The sequence below is a fragment of the Sander vitreus genome, chromosome 11 (assembly GCF_031162955.1).
Source record: "Sander vitreus isolate 19-12246 chromosome 11, sanVit1, whole genome shotgun sequence".
NCBI classification, from domain to species: domain Eukaryota; kingdom Metazoa; phylum Chordata; class Actinopteri; order Perciformes; family Percidae; genus Sander; species Sander vitreus.
In genome coordinates this window covers 2,727,570-2,754,762 of record NC_135865.1, presented here as the reverse complement: position 1 = coordinate 2,754,762, position 27,193 = coordinate 2,727,570, and the positions used below count along the sequence as shown (strand labels likewise).

Below are 27,193 nucleotides of genomic sequence, written 5' to 3'. Positions count from 1 at the left end.
TTTCTCCACATCATATGTACATCACACTCTCACTCAAAGCCCTGCACTCCACAGTGACAGAAAGTTAAAACTGGAAAAATCATGACATGATTGTTCATGTTTGTGTTTCTTGTTTGTTCTGAAGAAACCAATACAAAATATTGAATAATAATAAAGGAGGACATGGGATTCAGTTTTGTTTTTTACTGCACATTACGTGACATCTGTAGTTGCCACTGTTCTATTTTTTAAATAATATTCAAATGTTTAAATAGAGGACTATAATAAAGGGTATTCTTTTTATTTTTTTACACACCGATGTATCGACTTTGGTAGAGTATCGTGTACTTTTGGTGGTATCAGTACCGACTACTAGATTTCTGGCATGGTGACACCCCTACATACTTTATGTGAGAAGGCTCTGGTGTTTGGCCTTGATGATGCTCCTGACTCCTATGGTAACATGTTGCATGGCCTCCTCCAGGGACGGACTGGGACCAAAAATCGGCCCCTGAATATGTATACCAACTCCTACTCCTTAAAACTACTAACGCCATGTAATGAGTAAGCAAGAATCAGTGAGAGTTGACACATCAAAAAAGTGCCGTTTATTAATACAATAAAACGGTATACTCCTAGTGTTATCATCAACGGTTCTACCCTCACTCCCTCATTTCTGTCCCTCCAGTCTCCTCCTCACTGTTCATTCCACTGCCGCCGACACCACCACCACTATCATCAGCCACGGGAGCTGATGAAGGTCCTGCTACTGCCGAAAACATGTCTGTCAATGTGACACATTTGGCAGCGTCTGCCTGAAGGGCCTGTTTCTTTTTCTCACGCAGCTTCTCTGCACCTCCTTTGCGTTTCTTCTCCATGATCTCTATCACTATTCTAACCTGGCAGATTTACACTGACACTGCATGCAGGCAGAAATCCCAAAGAGGGCGCTGTTTAAAGATATGATTGGGCCAGTCCAGTGTCAAATTAAGAAAACAACCAATGGGCCGCTGAGCTACGTGTTTGGTGGCCTGCGTCTGTCAGAAAAAAAACCTAGCCCATGTGATATTTTTGACTAAAGTGTTTTGGGCCAGCAGCCCAGTGTCAATTGAAAAAACAATGGGCCGCCGGTCTAGGCCTACTACTTTTATGGGCCGGTTCATGGGCCGGACAAAATAAACAAATGTAAAGGTGCCCTTCCACAGAAAACCGTTTTTTCATGTATTTTTTTAAATATGTTAGGTCCATATGTGTTTGTGTTATGTCGTGAATGTGAAAATGAACTGCTACCTCCTCTGTCAGCTTTAGCCACTGAAAAGAAATAAGCGGAGAAATCAGGCCAATTACAAAAGCTGGTCAGTCTGACGTGGTGTTGCCTGAGCTCATTACTATTCATGAGCTCGCCCAATTGCGCTGGGTAAAGGATGCTGATAGCCAGGCTCTCACTGGCTAGCTGTTAGCCAATCAGAGTCAAGTAGCTTAGCTTGTTGAATATTAATGAGAACTGGCACAAATCGAGCTGAGTCTTCCTGCAGGCTTTCTGTACCACGCTAGAATGGCTTGAAAAAAGGTAACCAAGGCATTTCTTCCACAAAAAATGTCCATGGTAGAACTTCAGACATTACCACAAAGTAATGAAATATGTGTGGCAGGGCACCTTTAAAAAAATCGGGGCGGTCAGCCCAAAAAGCACGTCAGCCCACCGGGAAAGTGCCCGGTATGCCAGATGGCCAGTCCGCCCTTGGCCTCCTCCCTGTTGGTGTGATCATACAGGATGCTACCTGGGACATACTGGATAAAGCTGAGCAAATGCAATGCTAGGTAAGTTTTTGGTATGTCTTCTCTGATGTCAGATTTGTGTTGTAATAAATGTGTATTCAAGGAAGGACAATTGAGGCTCATTGAGTTTGTTCTATTAGTCATGGAAGTGAAGATTATCCAGAAGTACAAGTGTTCCCCCATCAGGAGGCTTCAGGAGAAGAGGAGGCCAGGCCAGGCTCTAACCACTCCAACCATTGAGTGTTGCTGCAGGGTAACCAGTGGAGTAAAACTCCCAGGCCATCTGTTGGACAGGGGCAACAAAGCAGCTACATGCGGTGGGGCAGAAGGTTTTCTAGCATGTAGGTCAGCCTACGTGGCACTGCATCACGTTTGCACTTTTGCAGGTCGTCACAGTGTTCTTGATGGTAGAATAGGCTTCATCTTGATGCTACTGTGGTATTTAGTAAGAAATGATTAGTTACTGTTTTTGAAAGAGTAACAAATAATTTGTTACTGTTTTTACTTTTGAAAAACAGTAACTAATCAATCGTTACCCTTCTGAAAAAGAGTAACTACCCTTCTGAAAAACAGTAACTACCCTTCTGCAAAAGGGTAACTAATCATTCGTTACCCTTCTGAAAAACAGTAACTACCCTTCTGCAAAAGGGTAACTAATCATTCGTTACCCTTCTGAAAAACAGTAACTACCCTTATGAAAAAGGGAAACTAATCATTCGTTACCCTTCTGAAAAACAGTAACTACCCTTCTGAAAAAAGGGAAACTACCCTTCTGAAAAACAGTAACTACCCTTCTGAAAAACAGTAACTACCCTTCTAAAAAAGGGTAACTACCCTTCTGAAAAACAGTAACTACCCTTCTGAAAAACAGTAACTACCCTTCTAAAAAAGGGTAACTACCCTTCTGAAAAACAGTAACTACCCTTCTGCAAAAGGGTAACTAATCATTCGTTACCCTTCTGAAAAACAGTAACTACCCTTATGAAAAAGGGAAACTACCCTTCTGAAAAACAGTAACTAATAATTTATTACTCTTTCAAAAACAGTTAACAGTTAACTAATCATTAACTACCTATTTTTTTGTGTACCTTATTGTAAAGGTAAATACCATTAAATACCATTGATTTAAAAAAAGAGAAAGAAGGGTAACAGCCACGGTTCTTTAAAAAGTCAAACAGAGCATTGACCCCAGAAATATATTTTAAAGTGAAGAGTAAAAGAGAGTAGAGCTGGGCAATATATCAATATTATATCGATATCGTGATATGAGACTAGATGTCATCTTAGATTTTTGATATCGTAATAGCGGGATTGTTTTGGGGGCCTTCTGTGAGTTATTTCGGGGAAGTGGAAATTCTCAGCGCTCCACACCGCTCACATGCTCTCTTAACAATACATCACAATCTGATTAGGATAATTGACGTGTCCATGAAGTGTGGAGCTGCCACTGATTTGAAGGCCTGAATTGGTTTCTCACCAGCTGTTGGCACCAGACACAGTACGGTCCAGATTTGATACAGTCATTACACGAGTGGATCACCGACTTTGAGCAAACTTCCTCTTCTTGACACAACCCTGCAAAGAAAACACAACTACATGAAAACACAGTCTTCTACAAGTAAGACACAGATTCTAAACTTTATAATGTGCTGTCAACACGAATAATTAGAATTCATTTTTCACATCTACCTCTTCTAGAAATGACATAGATTCTGTAGAGGTGGGCAGATGGACACCTGTACTACAGTTTGTGTTAGGCCTTTCACTATACAAGTTTTGGGGCTTCAGAATTTCAGTGACATATTTTAATATATTCAAAGCTTCAACAATGGCAAAGCAGATTAGGACGCCGGTTACCGTGGCAATGTTCAAAGCTTGGAAGCATTTGGATCAGCCTTACATCGATACTAGAGATAAGTTTTAATAGAGATAAGTGTGTTTCTTTTCTTCTGTTGTATCAAGTTCAACGTCCCAAACGTGTTGTTGTGTTTCCCGCTACAGCTAACGCTAGCGCGAGCTTGCTAGCTTGGTTGGCAGAATGCTAAACAAGACATTTTAAGGTGACCAAAATGTTCTAATTAACTTTGCTGAAGTGAAAACACACAAGTTTAAGATGAAAACACGGACGACAGCCAAGGCTGCGTTCCATTGTACTTGGAACAGAACTTTAATTGGTCGAGCGCCTGCATTTCAGTACTGCTGACTTACAATGGCGGACCAACAGACAGAGAAAGAAGACCGTTCAACTACAAGTCCAAAGAAAAATAAACAAAAAAACTAAACTCCAGTCCGTTCTTCTGCATGGAGTCGCTTTTCAGGACCAAAATTCCGTGTCCGACGTCGAGGAAGAGATCGTAGGATGTCAGATAGCAGTGACGCGGCCTTTTATGCTGTGCTGCTGCACGGTTTGAGTAGGCATGTCCTAACTGGCCAGCTACGTTTATGCAAAGTTCAGTGGGCCAACACGTGTTCAGGATTGGAGCAGGCTATTACTCATAGAGTCCAGTAGAGGGCTATGGGGGGGGTTATGGTCACTCACTCTTCCTCCTCTTGGTACCTTCAGTGGTGTAGTATTGTCTTTATTATTCCTGCTCTAATGAAGAGCCTAGGAGCTTCAAACCGTTTGACATTTGAAGACATTATGCCCAACTAAATAAAGGCTTTTAATAATGTAGGCCTATTTCTCCTTTGTGCCTAAGCGTGCCTGAAGAACATTTTATTTTATGTAACCAATCTTTGCAACTTGAAGAACAAGGGTCCTGGGACTCACTGCAATTGAAACTGAATGATCGATTGGTCTGAACATTATTTATTACTGAAATTGAGTTCTTTTTTTGAGTTCTCATTTTTAGCCCCTTGCTACCCAATGACAAAATGCCGTCACAAACATTTGGTACATAGCCTATAGTTTACGACAGAGGTCTTCAACAGGGGATCCAGGAACCCTAGGGGGTCCTTAGAGTTACAGCAGGGGGGCCACCAAATTATTGGTAATTGTTAATTTTTTATAACGTTTTTTCAAAATTTTAAATGTCTAACATTCAATTCAAATAACTTGATTTGTCCCAGAGGGGCAATTCAAAACTCATAACCTTACATCCAACACATTATTAGCAAATATAAATCAGAATAAAAACATTGATGATAGGCTTACTGGCCTTTCAGTCAAGGGGTCCATGGCTTAAAAAACGTGGAATACCCCTGGTTTACCATAACAGTAATAGTTATTACACAGTAATTTCCTTCAGTTGTGCCTTAAAGATTTTCAAATAAATTATGTAATGTTAACTTTTTAAAAGTTACCATTTCCAGCCATCAGCAGGAGCAGAAGGAACCGCAAACACAGAGCCATTTCCTGATGAAAAAACACAGACAGACATTGTATTTTAAATTTATTTTTTTTTACTCTTTTTTTATTGCATTAACATGTTATAAAATACAGGAAAAAAGAAAAGAAAAAAGGTTAATGGCACAGGCAAACAAACAAAAGAACAGGGTAGGTCAACGTCAGTTTGATTAAATCAAAAGTCATAGCATAAGTCCAAGATCTGTTTGCTGATGGCCTCGGTATACAGTTGTGGGAGCTATTGCATTCCAAAGACTCCGAATTTTTTTTCCTCCTCAAACTTATGCTCTTAGTATGTACTGTATGTGCTTATATACACACAAACAAACATATACATATCCCCCATATACAAACATTTGTCCAGTAGTACATATCCACATCTTTACATAGACTACTACATTTTCATGTAAATACATCCACAATTTCTCACATACACATGTAGCCATATCGATCCTGATTTAGTGTTGACATGTCAAGGTACTACTGTATTGAAATGGGCTATCCATTTCATCCAGTAATTATTAAATGTGTCCATTTGTAGGTTCAGGGAGAAAGTTAGTTTTTCCATATTATGCATTTCTTTTATAATTCCAATCCATTCCCCTTTAGTTGGGGGCTCTTTAATTAGCCATTTTCTAATTACAGCTTTTTTACTAGCTGCCAACATCATTTCTATCAAGTGCCTATCACTAGAATTGATTATGGATTGGAGATTGCCACGATATATGGTACAGAAATCATGTTAAATGTCAAAGCCCATTATTAAGTTAATCTTTTCCACTATTTCAATCCAATAAGGTTGGATAGTTGGACAATCCCAGAAGATGTGGAAGTGATCCGCTTGAGTGTCACCACAGTCCCTCCAACATCTTCCCAAATTTGGCAAATCCTTCTGTTTTGGTTTTATTTTCACTGTAATAAAAAATCTAATCATATTCTTCCATGTACATTCCCTCCAATTACCTGAACTTGAAGTGCTGTGTTTTGCAAATGTTTAGCCAATCCTCTACTGAAATAGTTATATTCGCTTCTTTCTCCCATTTTGCTTTAATAGAGTGTCGAGTTTCCATTATGTAGCTGTAAGCATATAGATTCTAGCAATGCGTTTTTTGTTGATCTTAGATTTGTAAGTATCAATCAATATGTGAATTAGGTCTGTGTTATAGTCTTCTGTTGTCTTAATAAAGTGGGCTCTAACCTGGAGGTATCTAAAGAAGTCCTGATTTTCTAAGTAATATTTATCTTTAAGTTTTTGGAAGCTATCCAATCCCCCCTTGTCAGAAATGAGACAGTATGCTGTTATACCTCTAAATGACCATTGTTTATATCGATAATCCATCTGGGCTGGTTTGAAGTTTTTATCATGTGCCAACCATCTTAACGATTTTTATTTTTTTTTATTTTAGCTTGCGACATTCATCAAACAAAATGTTCAAGAGTGTTCTTGTCCAACAGTTCAGTTTTTCTTTTTATAATGTCTCCAGGTAATGATTGGAGGGGAATATCCAGTTGAGTCAGATCTAACATTTTCCATTTAGCACTAATTAAGTATAATAACAATTAAGTATATCAGTTGTGCTGATTTGTAATAACTCTCCAAATTTGGCAGAGCTAATCCCTCATTTTGTTTGGGTAATCGCAATGTAGGAAGTCTAACCCTTGGTTTTAGACCTTTCCATATGAACCACCAAGAAATCATTCTTTTCCACTCGATAACTTGTTTTGAGGGTATTTCAATAGGTATGGATTGGAAGAGAAAAAGTAATCATTGTAAGCTATTCATTTTGATTATGTCTATTCGACTATGGAGGTCCAATGGTAGTAAGGTCCATCTGTTGAAATCAGACTTTATTTCTTTAATAGTCTGCAAGTAATTTATAGTATAAATATTGGACAGATTCTTAGGATTTTGATCCCCAAGTAGGGGTGGGCGATATGTATCGTCTACAATAATATTGTGATTGTTGTGTTAACGATGTGCAAATTAACATTATCGCGTATTTAAATTACTTTGAAAAAAACACTTCAAAACACGCATTAAAAGTGTAGAGTGGTAGATGTTATGTGTATTTATTATTGCATTGCCACATTAACAAGTGAGTTGTATGGACCTCAGGAAGAATAGCACCTTCAATGTAGGAGCTAATGAGGATCCTAAATAGACAAACAAAGGGGCGACAAAGATGGTGGCGACAAAGATGGCGGCTCGCGATTGTGCAGCGGCTCCTAGCTCTCCTGTCGGTGTATATTTATGTTTTTTGTTTGTGTTTTTCGTAACGTTCCCATGTCGAGGTCTTACTAACAAGCACAGCCACACTGAACTAATCAATATTGGACTACGATACAACACAGCCGTTACGAGAGCCTTCCAGATGGCTCATAACATCCAGGAGGACATAGCCAGACCGGGCACTCCGTGGATTGTTGTTGTCGAGAGAAAGCAGAAGCGAGAATGCCACTCGGGCCTGCTAGCCCGGCTAAGGAAACTACAACACAGACCCCCACTGCTAAAGCCTCCTACTCACCAACGCCAGATCCATCGCACACATAATGGATAAGCTAGAACTCAGCATAGCAATGAACAATTACACACTGAACTGCTGCATGATGATTATCACCGAAACCTGCCTGAATCCCCTCATCCCGGACGCTGCTGTGTAGCTAGCAGGCTTAGGACCACCATCCACATAATCAAATGTCCCTCCTGGAAGCAATGAATGCTGGATGCCTGGACATATCAGCAGAAGATTGCCAGGGATGGATCAAGCCTGCCAGAAGATTCTTTCCTAGGTATATTGCCCTAGACGTTATAAGATGTGATGTGGATGAGAACCTGTGGCCAAATGCAGTAGACCGAGTAGATTAGCATTCCTATTGTATCTGTATCAGTGGATGGTGTGTACAAATTCTTGTATTTTGGAAATACTCAGTGCAAATAAAAGACATACAATATATTGAAGCGTACTGCATCATGTCTGATTCATTCCAGTAACATATATTGCAGTGAATTCTAAACAGTAGAGAGGTGTCCTTGTTTTACATAAGAAAACATTGTATAATGATACCTGTTGTTAGTGTATTTTAGGTCATTGTTTTGTGGGTGACAAAGTGTGTTTGTTGGCTGTCAACCTTTGCTAGTGTTATGGGAGAATGAGTTGATTTGAGACGTACGTATGAAGTGATTTGGTAGTTTTAGTGTATTTTGAATGTGAAATGAACTGCTGTGCCGAACTGAAAGTTTCGAAAAAGAGTTTTGAAAAAGTGACCTCAAGTATTGAGAAATGTATCCTAGCAACTGTAAAAAACTGTAAGAGAACTGGATACAGCATTCGGCGGGAAGCCCCGTTCATTCCAATGAGAGTGCTCAAAAGCGCATAAAGCAAACATGGAGCTTGGATTTTCCACGTTGACTGGCCCATGACTTCACAACGGACATGCGCACTAGCAACAGTTTGTGTTGTCGTAGCAACATGCTCGTTCATGAGCTTCTCTCTCGTGTCTCTTATAAGTAGCGAACTCATGAACTCGCCGTTTCATTGTATAAAATATTCACTTACGTTAAACATTGTGTTTTCGTTGTGCCCGATCGTTTAAATGCTTATCTAAATAAATGATGGATGTATTTAGACAACCAAGGAGATGTAGCTAATTATTATGTTGTGCTAGCTAACTCCTAGTGCTAACTCCTACGGTTAGCCTGCAGTGTCATGAACAGAGCTTCTCTTAATAACATCCATGGCTTCATCTCTCATCCACGTTACAGGCTTTACAGCATACATACCATGGATGTATTAATAGAACACATGGTGAATTACAACCATTAGCGTTAGCATTATCCATTATCACAGCTACAGGACCTTCGGGAGAACCGTCATATGAGCATGCGCAGTGCAGTCTGCTTGCGTCCATTATGCACGTTAATAATGCCTAGTTTAATAACTCTGGATTTGGCTACTAGTTAATGTTAAAAATGTTAAAAACGTGACGTTTTAAACAAGGACCCTTTAAGTGTTCGGGCTTGTAAGTTGATGTACCCCAAAAAAAATGATCCGCTGAAATATAGAAGTTTCTTTCGCTGTGCAAGTCTATGTGAAAAGTCTTTATGGGCCATGCAGTTCCACCCTTATCCGCTAAGCCCATGGTGGCTTTAAGACATGGTGCTCTGACTGGGGGCTTGGGCTGGATGAGTTGGCTGAAAGATGGCTGTCAGTGTTGACTAGCCAACTGTGCTGTGGTAGCGATTCCAAAGACACTGATTGGTCAGACGCTGGAGATCCCGCCCTATTCCCTTGCAACTCGCCTGTCACATTTGCAGCATGCTGACAACCGTGAATGTGAGTTGTGTGTGAATGTGAGATGTTTGATACGATATTTTAGTGCACCTTCTCAGGTAGTGCACCTAAATCCAATTGTATCTATAATGCAATGACAATAAAGAAATCTTATCTTATCCTAAATAATCGGATCGGTTGGTGTTGGAAGTGGGCTCTGCACCATGGAAACTCAAGTGTTAGCTGTTAGCTGGCTAGCTGCTTAACCGGCCCCTAGAAAGTGATGCGAGCAGCCCTAATGTTGCTCCTGTTGGCCGCTCCCGGAGCAGCAGCCTATGCTGGGTTATTAGGAGCTGTTTAGAGCTTAACCATAGACTGTATAATATTAGTGGACAGAGCATGTGTGACGTCACCCATTGGTCTGTGGAGATCTGCTATGAGTCGCTGAGTTTGCCGTTACGAGCGCAGCTATCCTGGTTGCGGATGTGACGATTTTAGACGAGAGGGAGGCGTGAGGGAGGAGCCCTTACACGCTACGTTATGTTACACACTTTCACTGGCAATCAAATCATAGCCAGGCCCTCAAACACCCCCTGCTTTATCGCTGATTTTAAAATCAACAAGACCATAATTCAAAAAATGAACATCCTTCTGTGTTGCAGAAGACTTAAAACTCATTATGAAAATGTTTACTGAGGTAATAAATCAAGTGAGAAGTGGGTCACTTTCTCATAGACTTCTACAGAAACCGACCTCCTTTTGCTACCGCACGAGTCTCCCCCTGCTGGAATTCAGATAGAATGCAGGTTTAAGGCACTTCCGCATTTGCAGCACTTCGCCGAACTGGATGCATTGTCCATTAATATTATACAGTCTAACACTGTCTTAACACATAAGGCTTTAATGTGGAGTAAATTCAATTAAACACATTGTTTTTCGTTGTCTGTTGTCCATTCATGATAATCTCTCTTCTCTTCATTTTAATACTTAATAATATACAATGTTGTTAAATGATGCTGTTGTAGATACTATACGTAAGGTATAAAATAATGCACTTCAAAGTAACGGTAGATGCAATGTTATGAGTGTTTATGTTGTTCTTTGTTTGACTGTAATGATAAGAAAAAAAAAGGAAAGTAGCCAGTTACATCACGTCCATTGCGTAGCCTGTAGGGGGAGCTCTTGGCCAGTGTCTCAGTCATTAAACTACTGACTTGAGAGCTGAACAGTCACTATTGTTTTAACTCATTATTTCTTCCCCTATTCAGGTAACGTACTCTTCTTGCTTTATATTTTGGTGTAATCTTAACCTGTATTGTTATTTTCAGTCATTAAACTACTGGCTTGAGAGCTAAACAGTCGCTATTGTTTTAACTCGTTATTTCTTCCCCTATTCAGGGGCTTAACATTTTGGAGGCACCGCTGGGATGAGCGCAACGTAGGCTAGCTTTTCAAGTTGCTAAAGTAAACCCATTTGTCACTCAACCCTTCAAATTACCCAGACCGGTGACATCGGGTATTAAAGTAGCAACTGTGGGCTGCGGGATATCTGAGCACAGCTGCCTGCTATCTGAGTAACGACAACGTTACCAGGAGAGCTAACGCCGCTACGTCGAGCTAACGCTAACACGGCCTGCTACTGCCCCCGTCACCGCGTTGAAAATGGAGTCATCGGAGCTAGAAAAACTGCAACTGGAGGCCATACAAGCACTATGCATGCTGTCAAGAGAACATCTCGAGAATTTATGTGACTTTTTGACTATTGCTGGTCCAGAGTTTGAGTGTGTAAGTGGCAAGAACAGAACTGCACTAATTTCACTCATAAGCAACCACCTGCAAAGAGAAGAGTTGGAGGAACTGGAGGATAAAGGTATGGCTGAACTCCTGTGTTTGATGGATCAAATAAATAAGGGTCAGACTGTCAGTGAGATAACTGGACTAGCTCAAAATGACAATGAACAGACAAAACAGGATAATAAGCAAGATAGACAGTAAAGTCAAGCAAAAGAGAAAATGGAGGAACAGGTTAAATTAGATAAGGGAATTGAGACTTTGCAACTGAGATTATCACTGCTGCAGAAACACGAGGGTGAAAAACCAGAAAATAAGGCACAGACAGCCACGACCTACAGTAGAATGTCAGTTCCTTATACTGCTCCCCCTCCAGTCACTCCTCAGTCATGGCATAAAGATCTTAAAATATCTGGCCAGATTGGTGAGCCTGGACAGAAAGACCACCTTACCTTTTCCAGCTTAGCACGGCAGATAGAACATGGTCTAACCAAGGGCTTCTCAGATGTTGAAATAGTGGATGCTGTGATAAGAGCCATTGCTCCTGGTATGCAACTCCGCAGCTACCTAGAGGGGAAAACTGACCTGACATTACCCACACTGAGACGGATCCTCAGGTTTCACTATCAGGAAGAAAGTGCAATAGACCTGTACAAACAATTACGTTCTGAAGCACAAGCTGCAAAAGAGACCCCTCACAACTTTGTCATCCGTGCCCTGGATTTGAGACAGAAGATCTTATTTGCCTCACAAGAATCAGAGTCAGGATTAAAATATGACCCAGGTCTGGTCCAAAATATGTTCCTTCACACAGTGTTGACTGGCTTGCAAAGTGATAACATAAAACGTGACCTTCAACCATACCTTGAACTGACAAATGTCTCTGATGAACTGTTACTGGAAAAATTTAACACTTCCTGTGCCTATGAGAGTGAGAGACAAGACAAGAGAAGAATGTTGACACCATATGAGGACTGTAAGCATTGCTTCAGGTGTGGCAGCAACGAACATTACTCAGCTGGCTGCAGGATGAGAGGACCAAGACAGTTTAGAGGGGGTTCTTTAAACGGACAAGGGTCGCTCCAGCGGGACAGGGAGTGACTCACCCCACAAAATTGTCCCAGCAATGTACATACTGTGGCATGGAAGGGGATAAGGTGAGGCTCAGGCAATGTGCATCATGCAAAAAGGTGTTTTATTATTCCAAGTTATGTCATATTGAGCACTGGACTGCCCATAGGAAGCACCAAAACAAAAGACGAAAACAAAAGTGGCACCACTAATAGGAAAGAAAGCTACGCGATAAATACCGTCATATATGTTGGTAAACCAATGACGAGTGACTCAAAAACATTTGATGTTAAAATATTACAGTTTTTCTTGATTGCTTTGACGCAGCAGTCAACTCAACACGCCACATTTTTCAAAACAGTTAACACACAGGCTGAAACAGTGGCACTCATGGTCAAAATGACACATTTTGTTTGCAAAAGGCTCTAACCGTGCCAAAACATTTAAAATATGCAACAAAAGAAAATGTTGCCTTCAAACAACACAACTTGCAAATAAGTGTCTGGGCTCTTCCAATCAACCATTACACAGTGGACAACAAAATACTAAATACAGCACTCAGTGAGAATCAGTGCACCATTGCTTGTCACTGTAGCCTATTACTCTACGTAGCTTTCATGCCAAGGACATTTGTTGACATATTTGCCTTCTTGCAAAGAATTGGATCCAGAATCAGAATTGCTTTGATGCAAATGTTATTGATTCCATTGATCCTTATTTTGAAACTATGGCTGAAAACTGAAATACTGTAAATATTACACAAAATACGTGTAAACCAAAATAAAATCTATTAGAGTATAAGAAATTAAGAAAATAAAAATAAAATAAAAATCTATTACTGTAGAGTATAAGAAAATAGCCACTATTGATACTCAGTCTCTTCAACACAGACGCTGCACCTTTAAGGCCTGCAGACTGATTGCTAGTTGAAGATTTGTGTGAAGGAGTGTCAAACAGGTGCTTCAGTGATTTCATACTGATGGAGGTAGTTTCTAATAGTTCGGAACAGATGGTTTCTGTTTGGTTACCATAGCTAAAACAATGGAGTTTGGACTGCTTGAATGACATCCGTGTTAACTGTTCTGCTAAAGGGTGGGAAAATGTGTCAATCCAATGAGAAAGGGTTAACACATTTGCAAGAGGTGTCTTCTGCTCTGCTGAGACAGTGATGATGAAAACCAAGTGGATCCCAGTTTCTTTAAGCAGGTCAAAGCAATCAAGAAAAACTGTAAAGGTCCCTAAAACATCATGCAGTCAGGGGAGTACATATGACAATGTGCAGACATTTTGTTGCTAAGTGTGAAACCTCCACCCACTGCCAGAGCCCCAGCTGACATGGTTTCTTGCATACCATAATAGGTCAAAGAGAACAGAGCCGTCTTGTCATCTGTACATTTCCACTCTGTGACTGAGGCTGAAACACAAGGAAGCAGAATGTCTCTGTCTTGTATGTATCTCTGTTTGTTTATTTGTATATTATATTGCTGCTGCTTCTTTTGGTTCAAATGACAGCTGATACGTCACTGAGTACAGTACCCAGCACTAGCCCACATGATACATATTTAAAGGATAGTTAATTATGGATATTTACCTTGAACCCAACAGACAACAGTGCTGACCCTGACCTCAGAAAACAGCATAGATTTTAATCAACACATCTGTGACAGTATCTCTCTCTCTGAATAACAAAGACACATTTAAGCAAAACTATGTCGGTTTTTAATGTACAAAACGTCCATTAGAAAACAGGATAGATTTCTAAGCAGTAACTTCAGTGTGGGTGGTTCTGAGGCAAAGCAAAGGAACCAAAGACGTAGAAATAGGATGTGTTGACATCTCACACCTTTGTTAAGTCTGCAGATGATACAGCCATGGTGGGGCTCCTGAAGCATGACTAATCAGCCCTGATGGGGGAGGGAACTACATTACTGTAAATGGTGTTCTGACAATTTCATTAAGGTCAGTGTGACTAAAACAAAGGAAATGGTCATAGATTTTATGTGTACAATGACATGGCTCGCTGTAACGTAAAAACAAACACTGATATTGAATCGTAATCTGCTAGTGACAACATTGAGAAAATAGTTGTTCGCAAAATGGTAACAGACGCATAAAAACGAGCATGGACGTTGCTCTTTTTGGTTGGTGCTCCAACATATCATACCCTTTAATCAACATTGGAGATATTTCACAAGTTTCGGGACACACCTACTGACATTACACGGTAAGTTCAGAGAGCTTAACATCAGAAAACAAAACAAGTAATCATTGAATAATGATTTATGGACTTTAAAACCATGTAAAACCATGTTTCTGGTTTACCGTTTGTGTGTGTGTGTGTGTGTGTGTGTGCACGTATGCGTGCGTGCGTGTGTGTGAGTGAGTGAGTGTGTTGTTGGGTGTATGTGTGGTGTGTGTATGTGTCTGTGTGTGTGTGTGTGCGTGTGTGTGTGTGTGTGTGTGTGTGTGTGTGTGTGTGTGTGTGTGTGTGTGTGTGTGTGTGTTGTTTTTATATCCGTATGACTGTTTAATGTATGTTTGTGCATCTTGACCACTCCCTATCTCGGTTGTAATAAAGTATGAGTTGATGTTTATCAGTCTCTGCTACATCACACTCTATTCAGAACAAAGGGGAAGCTGGCTGCTACATCCACTCTGCACACTTCCTTTAAAGGCCTTTGCATAACCGTCTGACATTTTCACACATTTAAAAATAAACATAACCTCATCAAAAGTTCATCAGTTCTTGAAACTGGTTCCATTTTCTGCATTTCAAAAGGCTTTAGCACTAGAAGGGAAATAGCCCACACCATTTACCATTGTGCTTAAAGAATTATTCTGTCATTGTTATCAAATTCTCTTCAATACCTAGCCTGCACATGCCAATATTTTAACATTTGCCTGATGATGGTCTAACAGAAACGTTGCCAGCTATTACATTTATTATTGCAAGTTAGACAGTGTGCAGGAATTTCTTTGCAACTTAAGACCTACGTACTTGCCCCCCTCCGACACACCTGTCTCAGGTTGTACTGAAGTTGTGCAAAGTATTTTTCTGCACATTCCTATATTGCCATATTGATAGAATAATGTAGGGTTTTCCACTCAAACAGCCCCATTTCTGCACCAGAACAGCACTGATTAACCTGCTGAATGGATGCATATGCATGATGAACATACAGCACACTGAGACACTGAGACAGGTGGCTGATAAGGTGCCTTGTGTGTCGGTATCTGATGCTGAGAGCATGACCAAGCATCAGGATGGGACGATTTGGCAGTGAAAACGAGTTGAGCGCAGATATGATCGACCCCCTCCTGGTGTCCCCCCATCCATTGGGCTACACTGACAGTTAACATTTCCATTGGGTCAGAGTACTGTCACTTGGCTGCTTGTTCTGCCAACAGATAAGAGAAGAGACTGCATAATCACCACATCTCTCTTCATGGTATGTATAAACTAATACTCTAGTTGGAAATATTGAAGTGTGTTAGTTTGCTCGTAGCTAGTAGTTAACCCTTGTGTTGTCCTTTTGGTCACCGGGACCTGAAGGACAACACAAGGGTTAACTATATGTTTATTTGACGTTTTGTATTGGCCTGGCGTTGAGCTTTGGGGACCCCAAATAAACTGGACGGGTCCAGGTGACCTGAAGGACAACACAAGGGTTAACCAAAATGACCGCATCCAAAAGGCACAATCCAATTCTCTAAGATAATGTGATAAACAAACACTGGAGTTATGGGGGTTTGACAAGGTCGAGAATGCAGTGTGGTGTTAACGTTACCATTACATTTGTATTATACAAAAACATTTTGGGGTGTGTAGTGGGACAAATGAATCCCCTGAGTGGTAGAACATACAGTATATAGCCTACTTTATTTGTGTCTTTACTATTGAATGGTTATAGCTTTGGGTACTGCTAATATAATAAGTTAGTGACTTAATGTTTTCTATTTAGTTTTTAAAGAGATATTTTAATTGAATAAAGAAATGAAAAGGAACAGTATGCCACAGCAGCATGATATTGATGGTTTCTTTACTGTAAGAAGAAGCAGTGAGACCGATGGTGTACAGGCCAACCTTGTCGTCACAAAGACTTACAAATATCTTGGTGTCATACTTGATTCACACCTTACATACCGGGAACACATTTCTAACTTAACAAAAAAGTTGAATCAGAAACTTTATGTGTATAACAAGATTAAATCATGTCTTTCCTTTTCTGTTTTTGAAACCTACCTACTTGCACTTGCGTTTTCAACTGTGTCCTACTGTCTTCCAATCTGGTCTTTTACCACTAAGGACATTACTGAACCAATAGCACGACTATACAATCGATCTCTCAAGATCCACAGTAATCTCCTAAAGTGGTCTCACCATTGCATTGCACTCGCACGCTCAAACGCTCTGACTTACCAGAACTACATAAACAGCCACGCTATTACATTTTATTTTCAGATACAAAATAGCACTTCACCAGCACTTGCTGCACTTCTCCCAACACACAATATGAGACCAGTACGCCTCACTAGGTCAGTCTCACAGGCATTCATTCCAGTCCCCCCATACAAAAACAACTATGGTCAGAAATCCTTTTTTCATTCATACCACAAAATGTGGAATGACATTCCCCATCACATCAGAACACTACCATCCATCACATACAAACGGTTTCTTCTCAGCAGTTACACTTGCACTCATTGATTGTTCATGTATTGTCCAAGTCTTGTTTTCCTGTATTGTTGTTTTAGTTGTCTGTATCTGTCTAGCCCATGCTAATGTCCTGGCAGCAGAGAGTAGAGGGAAGAAAAACATGTCCAGTGGAAATGCTCAATACACAAGTAATACAACACAAAAAGAAATCCTTGAGTGTTTCGCGGAGATGGTTCGACATAGTATCATCCAAAGAGGTCAAAGAAACTCTCAGCAGATACTATCACTGTAGAACCTTGTATGGAAATGTGGATATAAGCCATGGAGCTTTAGATTTAGAACCACAGTGTGTGCATGGTATATCCAAAAATGTACTATTATGAAAAAAGTGTTTTCCATTTGATGTAAATGCTTAATTTTGAGATGCGTTTATGGCATTTTGAATGGAGGGTTTCATTCTGGAGGAGCTATGAGGCATTTTGCATTTTGTGTGTGCAGTTTTTGAAAAATGTGTTTAAGCAGTTGTTAAAAACTGTAATATCAGGAATGTTATTTGTGACTCATTTGAAGCAAACATTCACCATAGGCAGGATAGGCATATGCTCGGGGCAAAAAAGACAAATGTAGGAAAAGACACAAAACCAAAATGTGAAAAAAAGCAACAATATCAGCTGAAATGTTGCCTAGGGCAGCACAGTAGTTGGCCCTGCTCTGGTTATCCAGGGCTGTGTCCCCTCCCTCAGACATAAGCATACACATGGCTTGTTTCATGACGGACGTGGCGTAGTGCCAGAAACTGAAGCACACAGAGCAAATGAGCCCACTGTTACTGCCAATTATTTTTACCACTAAGTTCCCAAAAGCTTTCATCCATTTATCATTTATGTGATATGAATGTAGCAGCGGTGAAGATAATACGGATCACTCACTAGCTGCCTGTTCCATGTTGCTGATGAGTAACGCCAGCTGTGAGCAACTACAGCCCCCCCCTCCCTTCGTCATCACCACCCACCCAGACAAAAATCAAGAAAAGATTACACAGTAACTACAATATTCCAGACCATTCAACAAATAGTAACAAAGTAGACTATAAACCATAAACTCCTAACTTCTGACTTCTGACTTCAGGCCTCAACTCCAACAGCTGTTTTCACAGAGACGAGACTCTAGCGCACCTTAGATAGTCCTGCTTCTTGCTCAAAAACCCTTACTCCTATCGCTAAATGTTTAATACTGTGACAGATATCACGACACCCTGCTGAACATCCTGTGCAAGAATGGTGTGTGTTGTGTAAGAAATGTGAAGACAGTAGCTGTCTGGAAAGGGCCTGTTTCTGTACTCCTCCTGGTATTTCTGGTATGATTTAATACAGGAGGCAGTGTGGCAGTTGGTGGACACCACTTCACTTGGAAGCTCACTGTGCCTCATGTGAAAGTCTGTTTGCCTCCCTAAGTACATTGTTAGAAAGGCACGGCATTGTACATTTTTCTCCCTACATTTTTTTTGACCAAAATGTAGAAATATTTGCGCCTGTTGCAGACATGTAACTATGGAGTTCACCGGACTTAAACTTTTGGCTCTGACAAATAGGATAGATTTACTTTGCTGTACAGCAAAGTAAATCTATCCTATTTGTCAGACATGAGTTCATAGTTAATAATTATTTCACATAATATAGTTAAACAGGATTCAGATATCAAATAGAGAATAACTGAGAAAATGATATCTCTATTCAGTCCACGTCCTCTCAGAAACAAGAAGCTTGTCTTCCCCAACATGACTCCAAAACTAGTTGTGTCGCAAAGACAATTCTTTCATATTCCTGTAGTCTGACATCAGACGTGGTTTGAAACACATCACCATGTAAGAACATTTCAAAAAGAAGAAGTGAAGCGTTGAAGAATAAGAACACATATTTCTTTCCTAGCAAACTATTTAGTGATAAAGCGACCTTACCAGTAGCAGGAAGATGTGTGTCGTTGACAGCTGTGCAGAAGTATATCTGTATGGCACGACAGCACCCACAAGCCAGGAGTTGTGGCGCAACCAAACAGTGTGTTAAGTAAGATGACAGGAAGGGGTGTCACACATTGTGACATTTAAAAGAAATGGCTCATTACACAGGCGGCTCCAGACACATGATCTTTTTTTAATGTTCTTATTCAAGGAAAATGGAAAAAAGTCAGATTTATTTCATTTACCAATGTGGACTGTATCCCACAATAATTTGAAAAAAAATATTCTTAAAGAGCTTTCAACCACAGCTCAATGTCTTCTTCAACAAGTGGAGCTGGTGCCATTACGTGAGCTCAGAGTCAGCTGATAATGTTCAAGTGATCATGTTTGACCATAGATTATTTCATTGTAATTATATATATACTGTATACTGTATATGTATATGTATATATATATATATACAGTGGGTATAGAAAAGAATCACCCCCCTTTAAAATAATCACATTTTGTTGCTTTGCAGCCTGAAATGAAAACGGACAAAAACTATTTTTGTTTCATTCAGCTGTATTTACAACTTATAACATCCAAGTGAACGATATAATACCAACTTGTCAGAAAAAAAAAAAAATTACAAATTAAATCACTGAGTTGGAAAAATAATCACCCCCTCTTAAAAATGACTTGTAAACCCAACCAGGTGTAGTTAATCACCTTCTCAATAGCACACAAAGCCAATTGACTTTCAACTGTGATCAGCCGTGGTCATTTTGATTAGCTCAGCATGAAACAAGCTTTTCCTGAAGCATTTCAGTCCTTGGTAGTGCAACTGAAGAAAACAATCAACTATGGGTGGCAAGGCATTGTCAAAAGATCTCCGGGATAAAGTTGTGGACAGGCACAAGTCAGGAGATGGATATAAAAAAAAATTCAAAGGCTTTACCAGTGCCTAGAAGCACAGTGAAGTCTATTATTAAGAAGTGGAAGTTATTTGGTACAACATAGACCCTCCCTGGGTCAGGACGTCGCTCCAAACTGGATGAAAGAGCCAGGAGGAAACTGGTCAGAGAGGCTACCAAGAGGCCTACAGCAACTCTGAAGCAGTTGCAGGAATTCATGACAGAGTGGTCAGTGTGTGCATGTGACAACAATATCACAAATTCTCCACAAATGTGGCTTGTATGGGAGGGTTGCAAGAAAAAAGCCACTCCTCAAGAAAGGCCACATGCAGTCACGACTGAGCTTTGCCAAAACCCACCTTGAAGATTCTAAGGCCACGTGGAAAAAGGTGTTATGGTCAGATGAGACTAAAATTGAATTATTTGGCCTCAACGCCAAATGATATGTCTGGCGAAAATCCAATACAGCTCACCATCCAAATAACACCATTCCTACAGTAAAGCATGGAGGTGGTAATATCATGTTATGGGGTTGTTTCTCTGCAGCAGGGACTGGAGCCCTTGTCAGGATAGAAGGAAAAATGGATGGGGCAAAATACTGTCAAATCCTTGAGGAAAATCTGCTGTTCTCTACCAGAAAGTTGTCAATGGGAAGAAGATTTACCTTCCAACATGACAATGACCCAAAGCACACAGCAAAACTGACCCCACAGTGGTTGAAGGAGGAAAAAGGTGAATGTCCTTGCATGGCCTAGTCAGAGCCCAGACTTAAACCCCCTTGAAAATCTGTGGAATGACTTGAAGACAACAGTCCACAAACGGTCACCATCAAATTTAAGTGAACTTGAGCAGTTCTGCAAAGAAGAGTGGTCAAATATTGCAATGTCTAGTATGCAAAGTTAGTAGAGACATATCCCAACAGACTGAAGGCTGTAATTGAAGCAAAAGGTGGTTCAACAAAATACTGAAACAAGGGGGTGATCCTTTTTCCAACTCAGTGATTATGTTTTTTTATTTTTTTCTGACATCCATCCATCCATCTATCTTCATCCGCTTATTTGGGGTCGGGTCGCGGGGGTAGCAGCTCCAGCAGGGGACCCCAAACTTCCCTTTCCTGAGCCATATTAACCAGCTCCGACTGGGGGATCCCGAGGCGTTGCCAGGCCACGTTGGAGATATAATCCCTCCACCTAGTCCTGGGTCTCCCCCGAGGCCTCCTCCCAGCTGGACGTGCCTGGAACACCTCCCTAGGGAGGCGCCCAGGGGGCATCCTTACCAGATGCCCGAGCCACCTCAACTGGCTCCTTTCGACGCAAAGGAGCAGCGGCTCTACTCCGAGCTCCTCACGGATAACTGAGCTTCTCACCCTATCTCTAAGGGAGACGCCAGCTACCCTCCTGAGGAAACCCATTTCGGCCGCTTGTACCCTGGATCTTGTTCTTTCGGTCATGACCCAGCCTTCATGACCATAGGTGAGGGTAGGAACAAAAACTGACCGGTAGATTGAGAGCTTTGCCTTCTGGCTCAGCTCTCTTTTCGTCACAACGGTGCGATAAATTGACCTCCGATTTAGAGGTGCTGATCCTCATCCCAGCTGCTTCACACTCGGCTGCAAACCGATCCAGTGAGTGCTGAAGGTCACAGGCCGATGATGCCATCAGGACCACATCATCTGCAAAAAGCAGCGATGAGATCCCCAGCCCACCGAACTGCAACCCCTCTCCACCCCGACTACGGCTCGATATCCTGTCCATAAATACTACAAACAGGATTGGTGACAAAGTGCAGCCCTGGCAGAGGCCAACTCTCACCTGAAACGAGTACGACTTACTGCCGAGAACCCGGACACAGCTCTCGCTTTGGTCGTACAGAGATTGGATGGCCCTGAGAAGGGACCCCCTCACCCCATACTCCCGCAGCACCTCCCACAGTATCTCCCGGGGCACCCGGTCATACGCCTTCTCCAGATCCACAAACACATGTAGACTGGATTGAGCATACCCCAGGCTCCTCCAGGATCCTTGCGAGAGTAAAGATCTGGTCCGTTGTTCCACGACCAGGGACGGAATCCGCATTGTTCCTCTTCAACCTGAGATTCGACTATCGACCGAACCTCCTTTCCAGCACCTTGAGTAGACTTTACCGGGAGGCTGAGAAGTGTGATACCCCTGTAATTGGCACACACCTCTCTGGTCCCCCTTTTTAAAAAAGGGGAACCACCACCCCGGTCTGCCACTTCCTAGGCACTCGTCCCCAGACTTCCACGCAATGTTGAAGAGGCGTGTCAACCAAGACAACCCCTCCACACCCAGAGCTTTAAGCATTTCTGGACGGATCTCGTCAATTCCTGGGGCTTTGCCACTGTGGAGTTGTTTAACTACCTCAGCAACCTCCACCAGGGAAATTGATGCCAATCCCCTCATCCTCCAGCTCTGCCTCTACCATAGAGGGCGATTAGTCGGATTTAGGAGTTCCTCAAAGTGCTCCTTCCACCGCCCTATTACCTCCTCAGTTGAGGTCAACAGCGTCCCCATCCTTACTGTACACAGCTTGATGGTTCCCCGCTTCCCCCTCCTGAGGTGGCGAACGGTTTTCCAGAAGCACCTTGGTGCCGACCGAAAGTCCTTCTCCATGTCTTCTCCGAACTTCTCCCACACACGCTGCTTTGCCTCTTTCACGGCAGAGGCTGCAGCCCTTCGGGCCCTTCGGGTACCTGGCAACTGCCTCCGGAGTCGTCTGGGATAACATATCCCGGAAAGACTCTCTTCAGTCGGACGGCTTCCCTGACCACCGGTGTCCACCACGGTGTTCGTGGGTTACCGCCCCTTGAGGCACCTAAGACCCTAAGACCACAGCTCCTCACCGCAGCTTCAGCAATGGAAACTTTGAACATTGTCCACTCGGGTTCAATGCCCCCAGCCTCCACAGGGATGCACGAAAAGCTCCGCCGGAGGTGTGAGTTGAAAGTCTGTCGGACAGGGGCCTCCTCCAGACGTTCCCAATTTACCCGCACTACCCGCTTTGGGCTTACCAGGTCTGTCCAGAGTCTTCCCCCCACCCCTGACCCAACTCACCACCAGATGGTGATCGGTTGACAGCTCCGCCCCTCTCTTCACCCGAGTGTCCAAAAACATACGGCCTCAGATCAGATGAAACGATTATAAAATCGATCATTGACCTTTGGCCTAGGGTGCTCTGGGTACCAAGTACACTTATGAGCATCCCTATGTTCGAACATGGTGTTCGTTATAGACAATCCATGACTAGCACAGAAGTCCAACAACAAACAACCACTCTGGTTTAGATCAGGGAGGCCGTTCCTCCCAATCACGCCTCTCCATGTGTCTCCATCATTACCCACGTGCGCGTTGAAGTCCCCCCAGCAGAACTATGGAGTCCCCGACTGGAGCCCCATGCAGGACTCCACTCAAGGTCTCCAAGAAGGCCGAATACTCTGAACTCTTGTTTGGTGCATATGCACAAACAACAGTCAGAGTTTTCCCCCCCACAACCCGCAGGCGTAGGGAGGCGACCCTCTCGTCCACCGGGTTAAACTCCAACGTAGCGGCGCTCAGCCGGGGGCTTGTGAGTATCCCCACACCCGCCCGGCGCCTCACACCCTGGGCAACTCCGGAGAAGAAAAGAGTCCAACCCCTATCCAGGAGTATGGTTCCAGAACCAAGACTGTGCGTAGAGGTAAGCCCCACCAGATCTAACCGGTAGCGCTCCACCTCCCGCACAAGTTCCGGCCTCTTCCACCACAGAGAGGTGACATTCCACGTCCCCTAGGTAGGTACTAGGTAGTACAGCCTGAGACATGCACAATAAAAAAGAAATTTGCCTTCTGCGTTTTTGTTATGCTTTTCCCTCCATTGTATCGAACTGAACCGTGATGTCTGAACCGAGGTATGAACCGAACCGTGACTTCTGTGTACCGTTCCACCCCTAATATATATATATATATACATATATATTTATATATATATATATATATACATACATATACATATATATATATATATATATATATATATATATATACATATATATATATATATATATACATATATATATATATATATATATGTATATATATATATACACATATTAGAGATGCCCCGATTACAACTTTCTAGGCCGATTCCGATTTAATTTTTTCTAACCACTTTACAACACACACAATATTTATTTTCTATCTTTTCTTTAATAGAAAATGTTACATTTTGCATAGAACATTTTTTAAATAGATAATCGATTGCTATAAAATACAACTATATAAATGACTCCTGGTGTGGGAAATTCACACACATCTAAAGTGCAACGTTATGAAAGAACCATTTCCTTCTTTTCACATCCAATATCCAACAAAAAAAATTTGATATATTTAGCAAACTAAACTTCTGTATGTATGAAAACAGGGGGAACAGGTAATGGCAATAAAATAATATATAAATAACAAATAAAAATAAAATAAATATAGCCTTAATGCAGTATAAAGATATTTCTCAAAACACACACACAGGCCTGTTTGAACGTCAACAGTAACGTTACCTGAAAACTACACTACCGTTGCTGTCAACGGGCTTATCTGCTAACGTTAGCTACCGACGGTTACCTCGGAACAATCCAGCAAATAGACGGTACCCAAAGAAGAACGTTTGGAAGTTTTTCAAGGATCTGCTCTGCTGAAACTGACAGCAGTATCTGAAATATATACACAAATATAGACCTCTGCTGTCCCTTCCCCATTGTGTGTGTGTGTGTGTGTGTGTGTGTGTGTGTGTGTGTGTGTGTGTGTGCTTCGCTTGTAAACCAACCAATCAGCGCGCAGCTCATCTAAATATTCATGAGCATACCATATAAGGGAGAAAATCGGTCTTTCACTCTATGACAATTTCACAGGGTTGCATTAGGGTGCATAGAACAGCACCCGGGCCATTTTCAGCCCAACCAATGTTACATACCCTATTAGGAGACCTTAAGGAACAGCGTGGAATACCGTATATAATCATTCTATCACCCTTTTAATCTTCTAAAACATGGCAATGTGATCAAATTCAATTATTATTAGCAGAGGAAAGTTTCAATCGATCGACCTCTGGTTACGAATGTTTTCCACTCCATAATAAATCATTATTATAACATTGGACACTTCTGATTGTGTGGTCTTTTAAAAAAAGGGAAATGTGAGTACAGATATACATGAAAGAGTCTGCAAGGAGGATGCCAAGTTGGAACTTCTGATTTTAGTTGCTTCAGACAAGTTCAACAAGCTATGTTACAAGATTTCTGTGAATCTTATAATTATCTCAGGCCATAAAGTCAGTTGCTTTACCAGATATGTGACTTTCCCAAATGGCAGTGGTGGGATTTGAACCCACGCCTCCTGAGAGACTGGAGCCTTAATCCAGCGCCTTAGACCGCTCGGCCACACTACCTGTGTTGTTTAGGCCCTCCACACGTGGACACACAGGGATCGTAACTGACGGTCCTGCTTGTTAATGTCAGTGCAATAAAGCCTTTGCAAGTAAAAAGCCAATAGTTTATTAATACAAGTTATCAACACGTTTCACTCCTTGCCATATTTTTCTAGCATAATTTATCTTATGATATTGTAACCAGCAGCAAATGAGCAGGTTTAGGTCTGTGTGTGTATGGGCCGAGCATTTACCTGGGCTCAACCTGTGAGCAACTCCTTTTGTATATTCACTGTAAAGAGCCAGTACCCCTCCCACTACCAACAATTGTTCCCAAAACAGTAGGACGTACATTTTTAGATTGTAAATGAACTGTTCAAAAACAATGGAACTGATGATAGGTACATATATAAGACTTTACTGATTAACCTCAAGTGATCAAAGCAGTTTGTCAGAATGCAGGTGGAGACATTTCACTTTGGACACTTGTGGCAACAGATGCTTTGTCACATGGAAATGTAAATATAGATAGAAGGGATATAGAAATGCTGCATATCTAAAGCATTGTAAGTAGCAGAGAATGGTTTTGATCCATGAACCTCTGGGTTATGGTAGTGATGGCCAAATGAAGCTTAACGAAGCTTCATGAACCATATTCTTCATTATCTGAGCCCACCAGATGGCGCTCTCTGTTCAACAAAGGGTTGAAACCACACTGAGTTACCATTCATTGAGCCTTTTTCTTTAAACCAAGAGCGCCATCTAGTGGGCTCAGAAAATAAAGAAAATGGTTCACAAAGCTTCATGAAGTTTCATTTGGCCATCACTAGGTTATGGGCCCAGCACGCTTTGGCTGAGCCACTCTGCTCTGCTTTTCAGGACCGGGGGCTTGAAAATGTGTGGTTCATCTAATATGGGAATTTTTGGGAACCTGTGGCAACCAAGATTTCAGGAGCTTACAAAGTTAAGCATTTGATCGGCAATAATCTTTTTTGTGAATTTCCTGATTTCCTCCTAGAGTCTTGAGGGTGTACACTGAAGCAATAAATAGTAAAGACATTTCACTTAGGACAAACTTGTGTCAGTGGATACTTAAAGCGCCCATATTATGCTCATTTTCAGGTTCATAATTGTATTTTAAGGTTGTACCAGAATAGGTTTACATGGTTTAATTTTCAAAAAACACCATATTTTTGTTGTACTGCACAGCTCTCTCTCACTGCTGCAGATCCTCTTTTCACCTGGGCTCTGTTTTAGCTACAGAGTGAGACCTCTTTTCTTCTTCTTCTTCTGTACTATCTTTGATTGCACTCGCACATGTGCAGTAGCTCAGATGTAGATCATGTCAGCTAGCTAGCTCCATAGACAGTAAAAGAAAGGCTGTTTCTCCAACTTCAGTCAGTTACAAGGCAGGATTAGCTGGGAGACTTCTAAATGAGGGCGCACATGGAAGTAGTTCTTTTGGAGATTATGGTGAACTTGTGTGTGTTGTAGCAGTGCTTTGCTATTGAGAACGAGGTAACATGCTAGCGTTAGCATTAGCATGCTAACGGTAGCGCTACGAGCTAATGGTTGCGGTTAGCCAGCTCGTTTCGGCTTGTGACGTCACCCGGAGACTGAAGGCAGGACACATTCAGAAACCGTATCTCACTCAAAACAGCATGGATGGGTTTTTTTCTTCAAAGTTTGTATGTGTGTGGAAGCACCAGAGACACAAAATAACACCCCAAATCCCAGAAAAAGTGTTTTTTTCATAATATGGGCACTTTAAAGGGGTGATAGAATGCAAATTCAATTATTATTAGCAGAGGAAAGTTTCAATCGATCGACCTCTGGTTACGAATGTTTTCCACTCCATAATAAATGCTTATTATAACATTGGACACTAGTGAGAATACATGCATATTTCACATTGAACACTTGTATTTTTAAAAAAGGAAAAAAGGGCAATGTGAGTACAGATATAAATGAAAGAGTCTGCAAGGATACCAAGTTGCCACTTATCATTTTAGTTGCTTCAGACAAGTTC

At 41.5% G+C, this 27,193-nt stretch overlaps 1 protein-coding gene and 1 non-coding gene across 2 annotated transcripts in view; both read right to left on the bottom strand.

The window, feature by feature from the left end:
• The window catches only part of itgb2 (integrin, beta 2), a 34,741-nt gene extending 15,796 nt beyond the window's left edge, over positions 1 to 18,945 (bottom strand). The window contains exons 1-3 of the mRNA XM_078263058.1: positions 18,852 to 18,945; positions 5,062 to 5,113; positions 3,236 to 3,333 (exon numbers count right to left, since the gene is read on the bottom strand). Of these exons, the coding sequence (XP_078119184.1) occupies positions 3,236 to 3,333; positions 5,062 to 5,110 (147 nt within the window). The 5' untranslated portion in view covers positions 5,111 to 5,113; positions 18,852 to 18,945. The remainder of the gene's footprint in view (positions 1 to 3,235; positions 3,334 to 5,061; positions 5,114 to 18,851) is intronic.
• Positions 18,946 to 25,103: 6,158 nt separating this feature from the next.
• Positions 25,104 to 25,185, bottom strand: trnal-aag (transfer RNA leucine (anticodon AAG)). Its single transcript has one exon. It is a non-coding gene; the product is annotated as a tRNA-Leu (tRNA).
• Between the last annotated feature and the right edge of the window lie 2,008 nt (positions 25,186 to 27,193).